The 15,686-nt window shown below is 38.7% G+C and overlaps 1 protein-coding gene across 2 annotated transcripts in view; it reads right to left on the bottom strand.

Annotated features, from left to right (window-relative positions):
* Window positions 1–1,086: 1,086 nt before the first annotated feature.
* The window catches only part of ZEB1 (zinc finger E-box binding homeobox 1), a 127,501-nt gene continuing 112,901 nt past the window's right edge, over window positions 1,087–15,686 (bottom strand). For both annotated transcript variants that reach the window (XM_076331815.1, XM_076331816.1), the window contains exons 6-9: window positions 10,622–10,727; window positions 7,316–9,126; window positions 5,575–5,755; window positions 1,087–3,576 (exon numbers count right to left, since the gene is read on the bottom strand). In XM_076331815.1, coding sequence (XP_076187930.1) covers window positions 3,023–3,576; window positions 5,575–5,755; window positions 7,316–9,126; window positions 10,622–10,727 — 2,652 coding nt within the window. In that variant the 3' untranslated portion in view covers window positions 1,087–3,022. The remainder of the gene's footprint in view (window positions 3,577–5,574; window positions 5,756–7,315; window positions 9,127–10,621; window positions 10,728–15,686) is intronic.

Below are 15,686 nucleotides of genomic sequence, written 5' to 3'. Positions count from 1 at the left end.
ACCTTGGATTTATTCAAATTCTTTGCTCTATTACTGAAGACAGCAAAATATTATTTCTATCCCATTTTCAACAAATGTCTCACTAGGTTTATTACTACAGACAAGTAAGATGTTCCTGGATTACAAAAAATGTGAAAAATCTTAAAATCGTTTCGAAAAGGTGTGTGTCATTACCTAGAACAGAGCAGAGCCAGTTTTACCTGCAAGAAATCCTGAACTACCTGATCGATTCTGTTATGATAATAATTACAAGGCAACATTACTGATGCAATATAAATGGTTATTTTTTTCAGAACAGCTTTCTCGTGTTTACCTCGATATTCTACTGAGTTAGGAGCTTAGTCCATTTAAAAGTGCAGTATTTGGTATACTGTACAGCAAAATACAGACATAGTAAAACAATTAATATATGGGATAAATCTTTTGTATGTATTAATGTTGAGATAGCAAGATTGAGAATTATTCAGAACTTAGATATGTGAATATAAAATAACTTATATGATATTTGTGTAAAAAACCCAGGCATTAACAACTGAAATCCCCTTTTAGGGATCGTTAAAGAACAGAACTTTGCTTAAAGAACAGTCTCTAAACTTTGCTTAAACTGCAAAACATTGTAAACGTGCATATGTAATACAACTTTCAAGCCTTCATACTTACATTACTGAAATTATATGTATCTGTAATGTTGGTGCCGTATCTTTGGAAATTTCAACAGCAATATATACATCAACCTTTGCACTAGCTTATTGCTAAGTCAAGAAAACTATTATAGACTTACTTCCTTTAAAAGCATTCTTATTGAAAGAGAGCATTAAACTGTATATTAGATAGATACAAGAGAAAAAAAATAAATCACAAAACCACATGGTTCGTTTTGAAAACTCAGTTGTCCTGCTAACGTTGGTAAATCAATAAACTCATGTAGCAATCCCTTTGCCTGCAGTCAACCCTTTCTTTCACTTACGCCCTCCTTACGTACAATTGAAACTGAGTATCGACACTGAAGCAGGAACCGTGTCCGAGTAACAGCTCATAGAAATAATTTAAAGCCATTTTCTAAATTACCAGAATAATGACAGTAAGTCAGACTTGTTGACGCATTTTATTGTGAGATGGGGAGTCTGGTAAAAAACTAGAAAATGACCATGATGTAACAAGGAACTTAAAAATGAAGTTTCAGATTTGTAACATACATACATGAATACAGGAACAAATTGGCACAAAAATGTTAAACGTTGTTCCCAACACTGTTTATAAGATTATTCTAATTTGGCTTACTAAGGAAATGAGAGTTTTATGGTTAGACTAATCTCTTAATAAAACTGCAGAGCATCATGCTATTAGTCACACAGTGAATTTCAAAATTTAAGAGCTTTATATTAAAAACTGGGTAAAGGTAAAATGAATTGATTGCAATTGTAAAATTAATACATTCCCATTTTAATTCTTCTGTTCTACAGTCCAAGGCAAGTATAAATGTTAACATAACACTGTTAAATCAAATCTCAATGCAAGAGAACCGATTGCATCTCTACTTTAAATCTTATCAACTTTCCAAATTTTCATACTAAAATATATTATTGTATTAATACAAACTACAGTATTATACACTACACTGTGTAATAAATAAAGAAATATAAAAATAAGACACATAAATATAAAAGTTTTCTAAAACTAAAAAGGTACATATGTCAGTAAGAAGGGTATTAATACTGCCAAGTTTGAAGACATACAGTACAAAATGTTGCACAGATCTATAAACTAAAAGAAATAAAATAATACTGATAGGTAAAAATCAGCTAACATTGTTAATAAATGGGGTCCATAATAACTAACATTTGAAAATACTTATGAGCCAGATAACATGTCATGTATGTGTCTGAAATTAAAGTAAACCAATAAAGCAATAAAGCAGATTAGAAAATTTCCCTTGTAATTATTGTAGAGAAATTCTGCAAGTCAGGTATTAACCCAAAATACCACCAAATAATTAAATAATGAAATATACCAGTGTTCTTACTTCTCTGATGGCTGAGTGTTTTTTTCCCCATGATTAGTTTAGAAGTTTGATACAAATCAACAAATGCTAGTTATTGTAGGCCACACATTGGATAAAGGCTGCTTAGAGCCTTTATAATACTGATAAATGGCACTTACAGCACACAGGTCTTGCATAAGGCCAAAGGAGATACAAAGCTTCATATCATATCCTTCATATTGTTACTACATACTCAAAACACAATTACAAACACTGATTTTGACGACTTTGCTGTCCTTACCAGTATTAACACTGTTAGTCCCTGCAATCAGAACTCAACGACAATCTTTTCAACTACATTTTTAATCACATGAGTAAGAAACTTCAGTTCTTCTATCGTCTGCTTTCTTAAGGCTAACAATACACTTTAAATGATAATATGCTCTACTACAACATCTAATGTCATAAACCGCTACCTTCTAGGTGGAATTTACAAAGGTAGCCAAGCACTGTTCGCAACTGCATTACAGGTTTCTGCAAAAGGAAATTTTGTAGTGCAGAAGTTCTCACATTTTAAAACATAAGAAAATACTGAAGCCGATTTAGGAAATGTTTTACCATTAAAAAAAAAAAAATCATATAAATCTCTCCCAATTGTACAGCTTAAAAATTAATCAACTTAAGAATGAAAATTAATACTGATAAAACAAACAATGCCAGATGCTTGTCTAATAAATCAGGTTTCCTACAACCTGTTAAATCTTTGCTGCCAGAGTCACTGTATTTTTCTAATCTGCTTCATGTTATAAACTTGTTCCTAACTTTGAAAACTGTGTGAAAAATTACTAAGTTTGAGGTTCAGGCACACCTGGATTTCTTTTTTTTTTCTTTTTCTTTTTTTTATATATATATTTTTTTACACAGTAGTGAACAGAAATCACAGTATGCAGGCTACTGCGTTTCCATGAAAAGCATGTATAATATAGAACGAACTTCATTACCAATTTTTTTTTCCTTATAGAAAAAACTATCATTTAAGCTTTATTTGTTTTTTTCTTCCGACACCTGCCCGTTATTCTGTATAACTTCTGGTTCTGCATTGCTTGCTTGATTTACGACTTCATCGTTCTTGTTACCTTCAGTTTTCCCTTCTTCTTCCTCTTCTTCTTCTTCTTCTTCTTCATCCTCTACATCTTGTAGTTTTCTACATTCTTTTTCTTCCTGAAGTCCTTCTACCTCTTTTTCTTCCTCCTCCTCTTCCTCTTTTTCACTGTCTTCCTCTTCTTCCCTGGTTAGACTCTCTCTCTCATCTGAGTCGATCTGCGATGGAGATGCCCTGGCACCAGCATGCTCGTTGTTGAGGACCTCCTGGCCTGCCTCCTCCTGTTCTGTGCTGTCACGCTCTTCTGCCTCTCTTTTGCAATAGGAGTAGCGATGATTCATGTGTTGAGAGTAAGACCCCGAGTGTGAAAACCGCTTTCCACATTTGTCACATTGGTAGGGTTTTTCCCCAGAATGCAGTCGCATGTGTTCGATCAAATGGTGTTTGTGTTTAAATGCTTTTTTACAGATTCCACACTCATGAGGTCTTTTACCTACAAAATAAAGCACAAACAATTGGACATCTTGTAGCTGAAGTCTGAGAAACGTATACTGTTGTTTTCATTATAAAATGCTGCTGGTGAACGTATTACCAACAGTTAGTAATTTTATTTAACAAGACATTCTCCTCCATGCATTCTCAGCCTGGGTTTCTCACCTGAGCCCAAAGGACAAGGGTGCAAGGGTCCATTATCACAATTACAAGGGTAATTTGTAAGTTTTTTAGGAAAACTGAACATAGAAGGATAAACAGATTCTCGGATGTAACTTTTAGCACAAAAAAAGTGCGAATATATGTAAATTAGAAAAGGAGACATTTTTCTTGCAGTAAACATTATTTCAAGTCAAAACAATTTAAACTTTTCTATATTGATGGAGATTTTAAATCAGCTAAGCTTTTATGTTCGTTTTTGTGTACCAAATCCTTCTTCCATGTTATAGGTAAAAGGAAAATCATTCTAAAATCTAGGTTGGCACAGGTAAGTGTCTTATGTACAAAACTTGCTGACTACACATATATTAACTAGAAAAATCTGCTTTGTTTCACTTAGTTCTCCTTCTGCTCTGTTTTCCAGCTTTCTACTTTGTTGCCTTGTTTTTAGAGTCTCTTATAAACATAGCATGAGCCTAGTAATGTTATTTTGATTTCAACACTCAAAGTTGTTAGGCAAAACAACTTTGCACAGTCTTAGCCCAGACATAAAAGATAGAGACAGTAAGACAGCAGTTTTTTGGTCACACTTTACAGATGATCAACGCCTCCATGTCAACATGCCAAACAAGCAGCGAGCTGGGTGTGGGTCTCTTCTTCCATGTAACTAGTAATAGGACAAGAGGAAACGGCCTCAAGTTGTTCCAGGGGAGGTTTAGATTGGATAGTAGCAAAAATTTCTTCACCGAAAAGGTTGTCAAGCATTGGGACCGGCTGCTCAGGGAAGTGGTTGAGGTATTTAAAATCCCTGGAGGTATTTAAAAGACATGTAGATGTGGTATTCAGGGGCATGGTTTAGTGGTGGACTTGGCAGTGTTAGGTTTACAGTTGGACTCGATGATCTTAAAGGTCTTTTCCAACCTAAATGATTATGTGATTCTATGTTTCTATGACTCTGAACGCTGCACTTAATTTAAAAGTAGAATGGAAAGAACAATTATGTTATGAAAAGGAGGAGTCAAAAGAGTCTCGGGACAGGAAAGGTATGAAAATAGATAGTCTTAACAAATACAACTTGAGAAACTCGATCAAGTGGTAACGACAAAAGGGAATTTTTTATCTTTTTAATTCTATATGTGAGATGAAATTAAAACGTTAATATGCAGAAATGTAATATAGGCACCTAACCAACAAAAAAAAGAAATTTTTTTTTAAAGACATCACAGAAGAAATAAGAGAGCAACAGTTACTAAAAAAAAGACTAAAGATACCAGAGCTGGAGCCAAAAGGAACAACTATGAGAAATCAAAAATAAAAATCAAAGCCAAAAGGGTGTTCTTTTGGGGTTAGATTCCACATCTAATGAATGGCTGTTAACTTCAGATAATTACAAATGTGGCTCAATTTGAAAGTCCTTCATGCTAGATAGACACACTGCCTTTCATGTAAAGTATCATTCACATACATGATCCTTTTTTCTTAATTTATAATTTTAATTTTTAGTTTTTCTTAATTTATAACCAGACAAGGTAAATTAGAAGTAATACATCCTTGATTACAGGCTGTGGCTCACAGATGATTGTCCATGAGACAGATGGAAGAACACGCCCCCCCCCCTTTTTCTATTCAGGGTTTAGGTCTTACAAATTTAAAGAAATACAGAACTGCAGTTCTGTCAAACAAATATACAAAACACAGATTTCTAAAGAGAGCTGAGCATAGATGACAAGAAGGACTATTACACTTCCTCACACTTTCCAAGAACTGGATTCCAGTTGAGATTATCAGTTACACACTACCAGTGAAATAATGATCTGAAACTGCTCTTCCTAGTACGTACCTGTGTGTTCATACTTATGTCTCAATAACGAGCTGCTCTTCTGGAATATTTTGTCACATAAATCACACGCATACATCCCATTTTCTGTCTTTCTCATCTTTTTCTTTGGGGGTGTTGAGTCAGAATCATTTTGATCTTCTACATTCGATACTCCCTCTGAGCTAGTGTCTTGCCTTTCATCCTTAAGAAAAATTACGAAAAAGGTTGAGTTCAATAAAAAATGCACTGATGCAGCACACAATTTATAAAATATAAACCAAAGCTGCACTGTTATTTTCATTGAATTCCGTAAACAGCCAAACAAAATTGTTTAGACTTACAGAGTCAAAAAAATCTTCCACTGCAACGCTCTGCTTTGCAGGCCCTGCCACCATACAGATGCAGAATTCTCACTGGGACTGACTTTAATCACATCCAAATTTGACTGTTGGCCAGGTCTAAGCTACGCTGACACATCATGTTTTAGGGCCCGTAAAATAAATGCAATGTTAGGAAGGAAAAGAAAATTACAGACCTATAAAGTACCTCAGTAAGTTGGAAGAGCAAATTTGATATCTAACTGCATTTTTCAACTAATGTTTGTCACCTACGTTTTGCTACCTCGTGGATTTTATGGAAGTTAAGACTGTAGTTTTTGATGAAGTTTTCACAAAAAGATATTTATCATTTGAATTTGCATATTGACTACCCTCTTCCTCATAAAACTACCACAAATCCTACTTAACCCAAAAGTTGGGGGATTTCAAATGTTTAATTAATAAAAAGTTTTTAAGAATCGTAACTGTAGTCTAAGTATTTCAAGTGAAGCTCACCTGTAAGAAGCACAGAATCTTCTACTGATATCAGCAGTATCACTACACACAGAATTAATTTTATCATATATTATAAAATCTGCATATAAAAATCTATGTATTAGCTACTTCAAATGTCATCTGTCTCATAAACTTCAACATATAAGCAACCTTGTAACTCTTCAAGGCTCCTCAGTCTCTGGCTACACAGAAGCCTGCCTAAAATGCTGAACAGCTAAGTTTCTAAGATTTAATTAGAAACGCTCAGTCTTTATGCAAGCCACTTGTCTGTTCTGCTCTGTCCCTACCTCAACATGCACTGGTGTTTCTCAGCAGGGCTGACTCTGATTAGATCACATCTGGATGTATCCAGGGAGGAACAGGGCAGGATACAGGAGTGGCAGATGAAGATAAATACCTGCCTGAATTTCAATTGAGAATGCATCTGAATTTTGTTTAAAGTGCCATTATGGTGTAGGATGAATTCAGCTACTCTGCAAGCCAAGAAAGCAGAGCAGCGTGAAGGGAGTAGCCAGAAGTTCCAAATATTTTGTTTTCTGGATGTGGGGAAAGAGGAGATATGGAACCAGCAAGAAACACAAGCCATGGCCTTACTTTGCTTTTTGATCAGGAGAATTAAACTGTCTTTAAAATACTGAGCACTAATGTCCTAGAATACACTTCTGAATGACCAAACATAGTGAAGAACTGACTCGTCCACGCACAGAACTATATAGTTTCTGTCAGTCTGGACTCAAGCTGCCTGAGCTAGCTAGCTTTGCAGAGGAATTAACAGTAACATCTATTACACATTAACAATCATGCTGAATAAACCTGATAGCTTATATTGACAATTTATTTAATTTATCTTGACAGCTTTCTGTTAGTTCAGCATGGACACAGAATGAATACATCATACACAACACACAGGAATACAGGGACTGAAGTACCTGATTTCCATTGGCTTGGGTGTGTTTTGGTGGTGTTTCTTGAACTGCAGGACTAACTGTAGTAGAGTATGTATAAGCCACCTGTGGAATCAAAATGGTTTGCTTATTGGCAGCGAGGGCTCTCAAGCATGGAACACTGTTCTGGTCAGCAATGGCAACAATTGTAGGTAACTGGGCAGTGACTGTAGGTATAGCAATATTTATGGGATTGGCACTTGGTGGGATTACATTTACAATAGGATCAGAGTCTGTAATACTGTTGTCCTTTTGTGGTTCTTTTTTTGCACAAGTTAAGTTCAAAGGTTCTTCTTGGACAGAATAAACACTGTTCTGGTAAACACTAGTTATGGTAGATCTTTCCAATAGTTCTCCATGTTGCTTTGGTAGCGAAAGGTCAAGAGGTTCAATTTGTGGCTCTTCTTGTACACCCTCTGCTGTGTACGTATAACCCTGTGAATTTCTTGATGAAGAAAGGTTTAGTGGCGACGGGGATGGCGTGCTACTGCGTGAACCATTCAGAGTTGATCCCCCTGGTAAAGTCTGAGATTTTGTTGTATTGACAGGATTTTGTGAATTACTTGTGCTGTTCTGGGGTTCGCTCACATTTGTAGTTGCTGCTTGATCATCATTATCTGTGGGACTGCTTAATTTAACTTGTTCAGGAGAAGATGGTCCAGAAGACTGCACAGAAATTTGTCCAGCTTGCATTTTTTCAAACCACTTTTTTACCACATCCAGTGGTAGGTTTACTGAATCAGCTATTTTTGAAAGTTCTTCTGCGCTCGGTTGTGCATTTAATGCATAATATGCTTTTAGGAGCGATAAAAGGTTCTTTAAAGGTGGCTGACCAGGAGATAAGTTGTTCTCCCCAGTTTCTGATGGGACAGGGGAGTCGGGCTTCTCAGCTTCTGTTCCACTGGGCTGAGGAAGCTGAGGAGGATTTTTCGTTTCATAGTGCTTTAATTCTTGAAGTGCATTAAGATCTCCTGGACAGTCATCACAAAGAAGACAAGTGCTATCATTGGTCTCTCCTTCAAAGTTCTTATCTTTCTCAGACTTCACCGTAAGATCTTCTGGTAATTTTTCATTTTTGCAACTATTTGTAGGAACAGAGTTTTCTTTTTTTAGATTTTGTGGAACAACCTGAAGTTGACTTGGCTGCTCCAAGCTGTAGTTGATGATAATTTTGGTTGTCCCATCTTGGTCAACCAAAGGAAGACTGATAGCTGAAATGAGGGAATGGCCAGCTTGTTGTATAGATGCATTGCTGATTGTTTCTTGTTCTTTGGATGCAAGATTAGCATGATTGTTTTCCAATACTTGCCTTATTACATTACCATCCACTGCCACTTTAAGTACATTTTGAATGTCACTTAAGTTGATGCTTATGGGAGACACCAGACCTACTGTTGGTAGAACAACAGCTTGCACCACACCCTGAGGAGAACTGGTTGCCTGCAATGGGCTACCACCACTAAAAACCCCATTCTGCAAAGGGGTCGAACAATTAATTCCTGAAGCAACCACTATGGGCTTGAATTCATAATCCACAGGTTCAGTTTTAATTTGGTTAACAGGAAGTTGCTCTTGCAAGGGTTTATTTTCTATCTTTTGTCGTATCTGTGGTCTTGCTGGGCTACCTGGTGATGCAGAAAGGGAAGGGGAGGAGCACTGAGACGTCTTGAGCCCTGACCGGGCTCGACCATTCACGGGCATCAAACCAATACACTTCTTACTGCTTATGTGTGAACTGTATGAACCAGAATGGGAAAAACGTTTCTTGCAGTTTGGGCACTCATATGGCTTCTCTCCTAAAGATAAAAAAAAGAAGAAAAAAGGCATATGCAACAGTTTACTAGGTTACAGCGTAACTTCATCAAGCAATAGTAACTAGAAAAGAATATATCAAAATGACCTCTCAAAGAGTCCTAGGGAAAAAAAATCTTACGCAGTGAATTGAGCAGTAAGAGTAAATATATCCTCTATAGCTCTGATCCTAGGGTCCTTTAATAAGTTTGTGATCCACTAGTAGATATAGGATGATCATGATACATTCCAGTATTTCCCAGTAACTGTCTACATATCACATAAATGAGCCTATATGATACTTGCAGATTTCATTAAACTCCATTCAATACCACTACTAACTTCAGAAGCTGCATAAACTACTTCAGAATGGAAAAAAATTAGAATATGATTAACCAAAGAAAAAATACAAATGCCATAAATGCAAGTCATAATTATATAATGAACTATGCACATTTTATTGTGGCAAACTCAAATACAATATATCCAGATCTTCCTACAATACTCATCAGCTGAATAAAAACAGGCAACGTTTAAGTAAAGGGAAACGAGACACATGCAGAAGACAGAGGTATGTTTGCCTTCAGAGGTGAATGTCAGGTTAAATTTGCCAGGAAGATGCACACAACTATGCAGTTGTTACACCCATAGCCAGAGTTGGCTTTTCAGGGGATCTGTACTACAGAGGAAAAGGAAAGAGCCGAAATAGCTGGCTTGCTTCAGATTGAAAAGTACATTGGCCGAGGCTTTCTCACCCACAGGCACAGTGCCGCTACCCTCTGGAAATAAAATTATGTTTGCTGAGGGAGGACTTCTAAGTGAGGTGCTCTTAATTGCTGTTATCATGGCTGAGCAACTGATAAGAAAGGAAAAGATGGCCTAAAACCTTGTTTTCAGACTTTCTGTCAATGGGTAAATTTGAGTTAAAGAGAGAAATTGAGAATCTCTTTTCAGTGATCACATTTTACTTATCATTATAGATAATATTGTATATTAAATTTATTACAAATTGGAACTTTTCTTATAAATCGAAACTTTTGTGACAGTGTATCACAATTCCAGACCTGTGTCCTGAGGCTATTTTAATATTTTAATATGATATTTTAATAAAATCACAGACAGTAGGAAGCATAGTTGTTATGTCCCAACTATTACCAATTAAAATTTTCTAGCAAGGCTCCTGACACGCTGAGTGGTCTGCAAACATCGAGAAAAAACAGACAAGTGAAAAAGGACCAGAAGGATGCCCCATTTCTTCTGCCACAAGCGAAGTTTTCCTTAACTGTCAGAGCTTAAGCTGCAACTATAAATCCTCTTGAGTTATCCTACGTTTTTCCTGCACGCAGCTGAAGGCTGCAGTCAGTGCTTACAGAGTCCCAGAGGAAGAAAAAGGGAAACACTAATATTTTAAACTTAGATTTACAAGACTGATATAACATCAAAGTTATAAAGAGTAGAAATGGCAACATTAATACATAATTCAATGCTTGGTTTGTTTACCACTGTGGATTCGTAGGTGCTCCTTTAGGTGATGTTTATATTTAAAAGCTTTTCCACATTCAGTGCACTTGAATTTTCGATTACCACTGGACTGCGTCACATGTCTCTGTAAGAAAGAATTCGTAATTATTGCATAGGACAGCATGTCAGAAAAACATCTTGTATTTTCACATTGTAACAGAGAAAATGCAATACAAAACTGAAAAGAATCAATCATAATTTTAAAGAGACTGAAGGTGGTATGTGTTATGCATGAAAAAGAAACAAATTAGAAGTCAGGTTAAAACTGCGCTATGTGTATCTTCGGAATAAATCTGGTACAGTAAAAAGAAAAAAAAACCCAAAACCCCAAATATTTGCCTCTTCTCCTAACTCCAGATGAATCTTGCACTGACATGTTATGTGAGTAAGAAGTTCCAGGATGCATGCTAATTCTACTTGTGAAAGCAAAAAAACCAAGAAAAACCCCAAGCCCACCACCCACAGAATACGTCACGCAGGATAGAGAAACATTAAAGCATATAAAAGCCTGTTTAAAGTTTAATCAGTTGACTTGATTTTTCCATTTACATGCTTCCAGCGCTTACTGTAGGCCTTGGATTCCTCTATGTAATGATGCCACAGGATTGCTCAAGAGAAGATGGCTCAGTGACAACAAAGGCACTCTCAGTCACAATTAATTCTCAAAATAAATGCAAAAAACTAAATTAAAATAAATAACAATACTGAGGGATTTCCCAAGTCCACAACATCAAACCTCTTCACTATTTGCATTGAAGCTCTGTGGTTATTTTTGTTATATTTTGCCTTGTGAGAGCATTTATTGTTAAGCTCCAAATTATTTTTAATTTATCTTTATTGTTATACTAGATTAAAAAAGCAAAAGCTAAGACAGACATGTAAATATATGTAGTATATATGTGATATGTATATGCAAGATATATAATTTTATTACAAACTCTGTAAATCTATGAATGTGTATTTTTAAAGACAAAAATTACATACATTTTAGAAGTTGGAGCAGCCTAATTACCAACGTGAAATGGAAGAATTAGAAATTTCTCTGTTCAAACAAACTGTTTATTTAAAAAAGCAGCAGCTCCTTTTTAAGTAGAGCTCACTTTGCAAAAAGATACTCTACCACCATTTGGATGCAGCTGCACATTTTTGGTAACCGGGGCAAGTATTTTCATAAACTCATTAATAGAGCTATTCATGTACTCTGGGGAAACAGCCTGCCTACGGGCAGCTACCACGAATTGGCTGGCGTGCATTAACTTCCTCTGGTGTGAGACTGGCGGGGAGCTCCTACACCTAATTCTGGTCTAGTGCGGTCGGCAGCGCTGGGAGCAGACGCTCACGGAGTGCTGAGGCTATTCCCCGAGTGCAGACATGGCAACTGGAGGCTGAGATCTGCGCTGGAGAAGCGGGGATGAATAAAAAGGCAGGATGATGTTCCTGTTTCGATTTATGCCTTTAGATCTGAAGAACCCGCAGCCACGCAGTTTGCTGGATGAAAGTCTGAGCACTCTGCTATGAGATATGCTGTCCAAATTATCAGCCCTCCCCGTTCTACACCCTGTCCTCCTTTATACGATACAGATGCTAACAGAAGACAAATTGAAACAAGATAATCTAAATTGCTTCCAAGTACTCTAATTCAACAGTTCCCTTGGGATAAGCATTTGGTTAAGCTGCAGTTTTCACCTCTCAGCAGATACTGCTCCCACTCTCCTCCGAGTGGGCTCCTTCTCACCTCTGCCCAGGCTCTGCAGTGAGGTCTCCACTCTGACTTATCCTGATTAGCACTTGACCCTTATTCCTGGGTTTGTCAGCTGTCTTTTGCTAGTCCACACGGCTTTTCAGCTTTGTTTAACTAAGTCCCTTGAAGTGATGTTCTAGGTGATTGTGCCTGACTTGCTGCATTTCACTTTAATGATCCAACTTCACTGAGTCTAGAGGACCGTGTCGGGGTTTACTTAAGCCTGCAGAGAATCAGTTACTACTCTTTGACTTGAGATTATACAGGTTAAAGGATCTCAGCATATATACAGCTACTGCAGATGCTAGACTACATAAATATTCATACTAAATATTAGTGCATGTATTCAATCTGTCAGAAATGTTTCTGCTCCAGTCTTTAAAATTCAATGTTCTGCTTCCAAGGCATAGAAAACCGTATTTCTCTTATCAAATTTTTAATGAGTTTTCCTGTTTTCCTGGTCATGGCTATAAGCTGCCTTGAACTTTCCAATAGGCAGTGTTTCCAGCTATTTTGCCTTACCTCATATCTGTAATTCTTTATTCAGCTTTCTTGCTGTGTCTCCTATACTTTTTTTTTTTTTTTGGTAAACTGGGGACATCCTCAGGGTTACCCTCCAGGACCTTCTTTAAAACTAACTGAGAAATCATGACTCTTCTCTAAAGTACCATCTTTGATACTCTCTCACCTTCATTTTCTCAGATTCAAATGATTTTCCCCCTTTCAGTACTGTTAAATCCACACTTTTTTGTGCCTCTGGCATGTGATGTATTTTTTAATGCACTGTATGTAACTGCTGTTTTCTGCTCATTAAAGAATTAACCGCAGCATTAAAAGAATACTCCTCTGCATTCCTTTAAGGACTGAAAGAAGAAACATCAGCATTAAGGTCTGTAACTAGCCACTAATACATCCCTGCATCAAATATTTACTGTGCTTAGGTCTAACATCCACTCTTTTCATACCAAAGAACTGAAACTAATTAATGGGAATCCTCAAAAGTTATTTGGAGAACAGGAATTACAGGTACATCAGTGTTTTTTCACAGCCATTTTGACCATGGTCTTCAAGAACTGCCGTTTCTCAGTGGTGTCCATGGCAATATGAAATTTTAACAGACTAGCTACGGGTGCTTTGTAGATTGTTGAGAAGAAAAATAAAACAAATGTAAGAAGCACTTATTCATACTTCAACATTTTTTTTGGTGCTTCACATGTGAGAGCAGACAATACACATGCAGCATTGCCTCCTACCAACCGTTAAGCAGTTTAGGAGCAGCCAGGGAAGCTGTGAGGGATGCTGGGGACGGGGGGGGGAGGGAGGGATGAAGGAGAAGGTGCAGGATGGCTCTCTGCTCTCTGCTGGAGCAGAAGTAGCTGCAGTTTGGTGTTTCTCCCCCTTCCTCAGAGGGAAGCACAGTGTGCACGTACCTTTTCCACTGCCTTCAGTACACTACAAATTATCTTTGCTCATTGCTTCCTTGTACAGAACAATTACAAAATTGTCACATGCTGGACGTTAACCAGCTAACAAAATTCTCCAAATAATCTACTTCCAGGTGAAGTCCTTTAGGAATATAAAACTTTAAACTAAAGTTGCCAGGGGAGGGGAACCTCAATCCATCCCACTCCTACCAGTTTGATGCCAGGGCCAGCAATAGACACCCAGAGCCTGGAGAAGGATCACAGCAGGAGAGCACCTGAAGAGCAGCACAAAGGAATTCCAGCCACTCCAGCCAGTGAGACAGCTTCATCGGGGGCCCAACTTAACTGCCTCTATGCAAACGCATGTAGCATGGGGAATAAACAAGAGCAGTTAGAGACGTGCGCATGCCTGCAGGGCTACGACCTTATTGGCATCACGGAGACGTGGTGGCACGGCTCCTATGACTGGAGTGTTGGGATGGAGGGATACAGGCTCTTTAGGAAGGACAGGCAGGGGAGACAAGGAGGGGGTGTCACCCTCTATGCCAATGACCAGCTGGAGTGCATGGAGCTCTGCCTGGGGATGGATGAGGAGCTGACCGAGAGCTTGTGGGTCAGGATTAAAGGGAAGGCAGGGACAGGTGACATTACGGTGGGGGTCTGCTACAGGCCACCCGACCAGGAAGACTGAGCAGATGAGGTCCTCTATAGACAGATAGGAGCAGCCTCACGCTCACAAGCCCTGGTCCTCATGGGGGACTTCAGCCACCCTGATATCTGTTGGAGGGACAACACAGCAGGGCATAAGCAATCCAGGAGGTTCCTGGAATGTGCTGATGGTAACTTCCTTCTCCAAGTGGTAGAGGAGCCAATGAGGAGAGGTGCTATGCTGGACCTTGATCTCACCAACAAGGAAGGGCTGGTGGGGAATGTGAAGCTCAAGGGCAGCCTGGGCTGCAGTGACCACAAAATGGTGGAGTCCAAGATCCTCTGGGCACCAAGGAGGGCACACAGCAAGCTCACTACCCTGGACTTCAGGAGAGCAGACTTTGGCCTCTTCAGGGATCTGCTTGGTAGAGTGCCATGGGACAAAGCCCTGGAGGGAAGAGGGGCCCAAGAAAGCTGGGTAATATTCAAAGATCACCTCCTCCAAGCTCGAGAGCGATGCATCCCAACAAAGAGGAAGTCAGGCAAAAACGCCAGGAGGCCTGCAGGGATGAACAAGGAGCTCCTGGACAAACTCAAACACAAAAAGAAAGCCTATAGAGGGTGGAAGCAAGGACAGGTAGCCTGGGAGAAATACAGAGAAATTGTCTGAGCAGCCAGGGATCAGGTTAGGAAAGCTAAAGCCCTGACAGAATTAAATCTGGCCAGGGACATCAAGGGCAACAAGAAAAGCTTCTATAGGTACGTCGGGGATAAAAGGAAGACTAGGGAAAATGTGGGCCCTCTCCAGAAGGAAACGGGAGACCTGGTTACCCAGTATACGGAGAAGGCGGAGGTACTCAATGACTTTTTTGCCTCGGTCTTCACCGGCAAGTGCTCAAGCCTCACTGCCCAAGTCACAGAAGGCAAAGGCGGGGACTGGGAGAATGAAGAACTGCCCACTGTAGGAGAAGATCAGGTTCAAGACCATCTAAGGCACCTGAAGGTGCACAAGTCCATGGGACCTGATGAGATGCATCTGCAGGTCCTGAGGGAACTGGCGGATGAAGTTGCTAAGCCACTATCCATCATATTTGAGAAGTCATGGCAGTCCGGTGAAGTACCCACTGACTGGAAAAGGGGAAACATAACTCCCATTTTTAAAAAAGGAAAAAAGGAAGACCCGGGGAACTACAGGCCAGTCAGTCTCACCTCTGTGCCCAGCAAGATCATG

The sequence above is a fragment of the Aptenodytes patagonicus genome, chromosome 2, assembly GCF_965638725.1.
Source record: "Aptenodytes patagonicus chromosome 2, bAptPat1.pri.cur, whole genome shotgun sequence".
NCBI lineage: Eukaryota > Metazoa > Chordata > Aves > Sphenisciformes > Spheniscidae > Aptenodytes > Aptenodytes patagonicus.
Note: the sequence above shows the minus strand (reverse complement) of the source record. Positions and strands in the feature narration are given on the sequence as shown.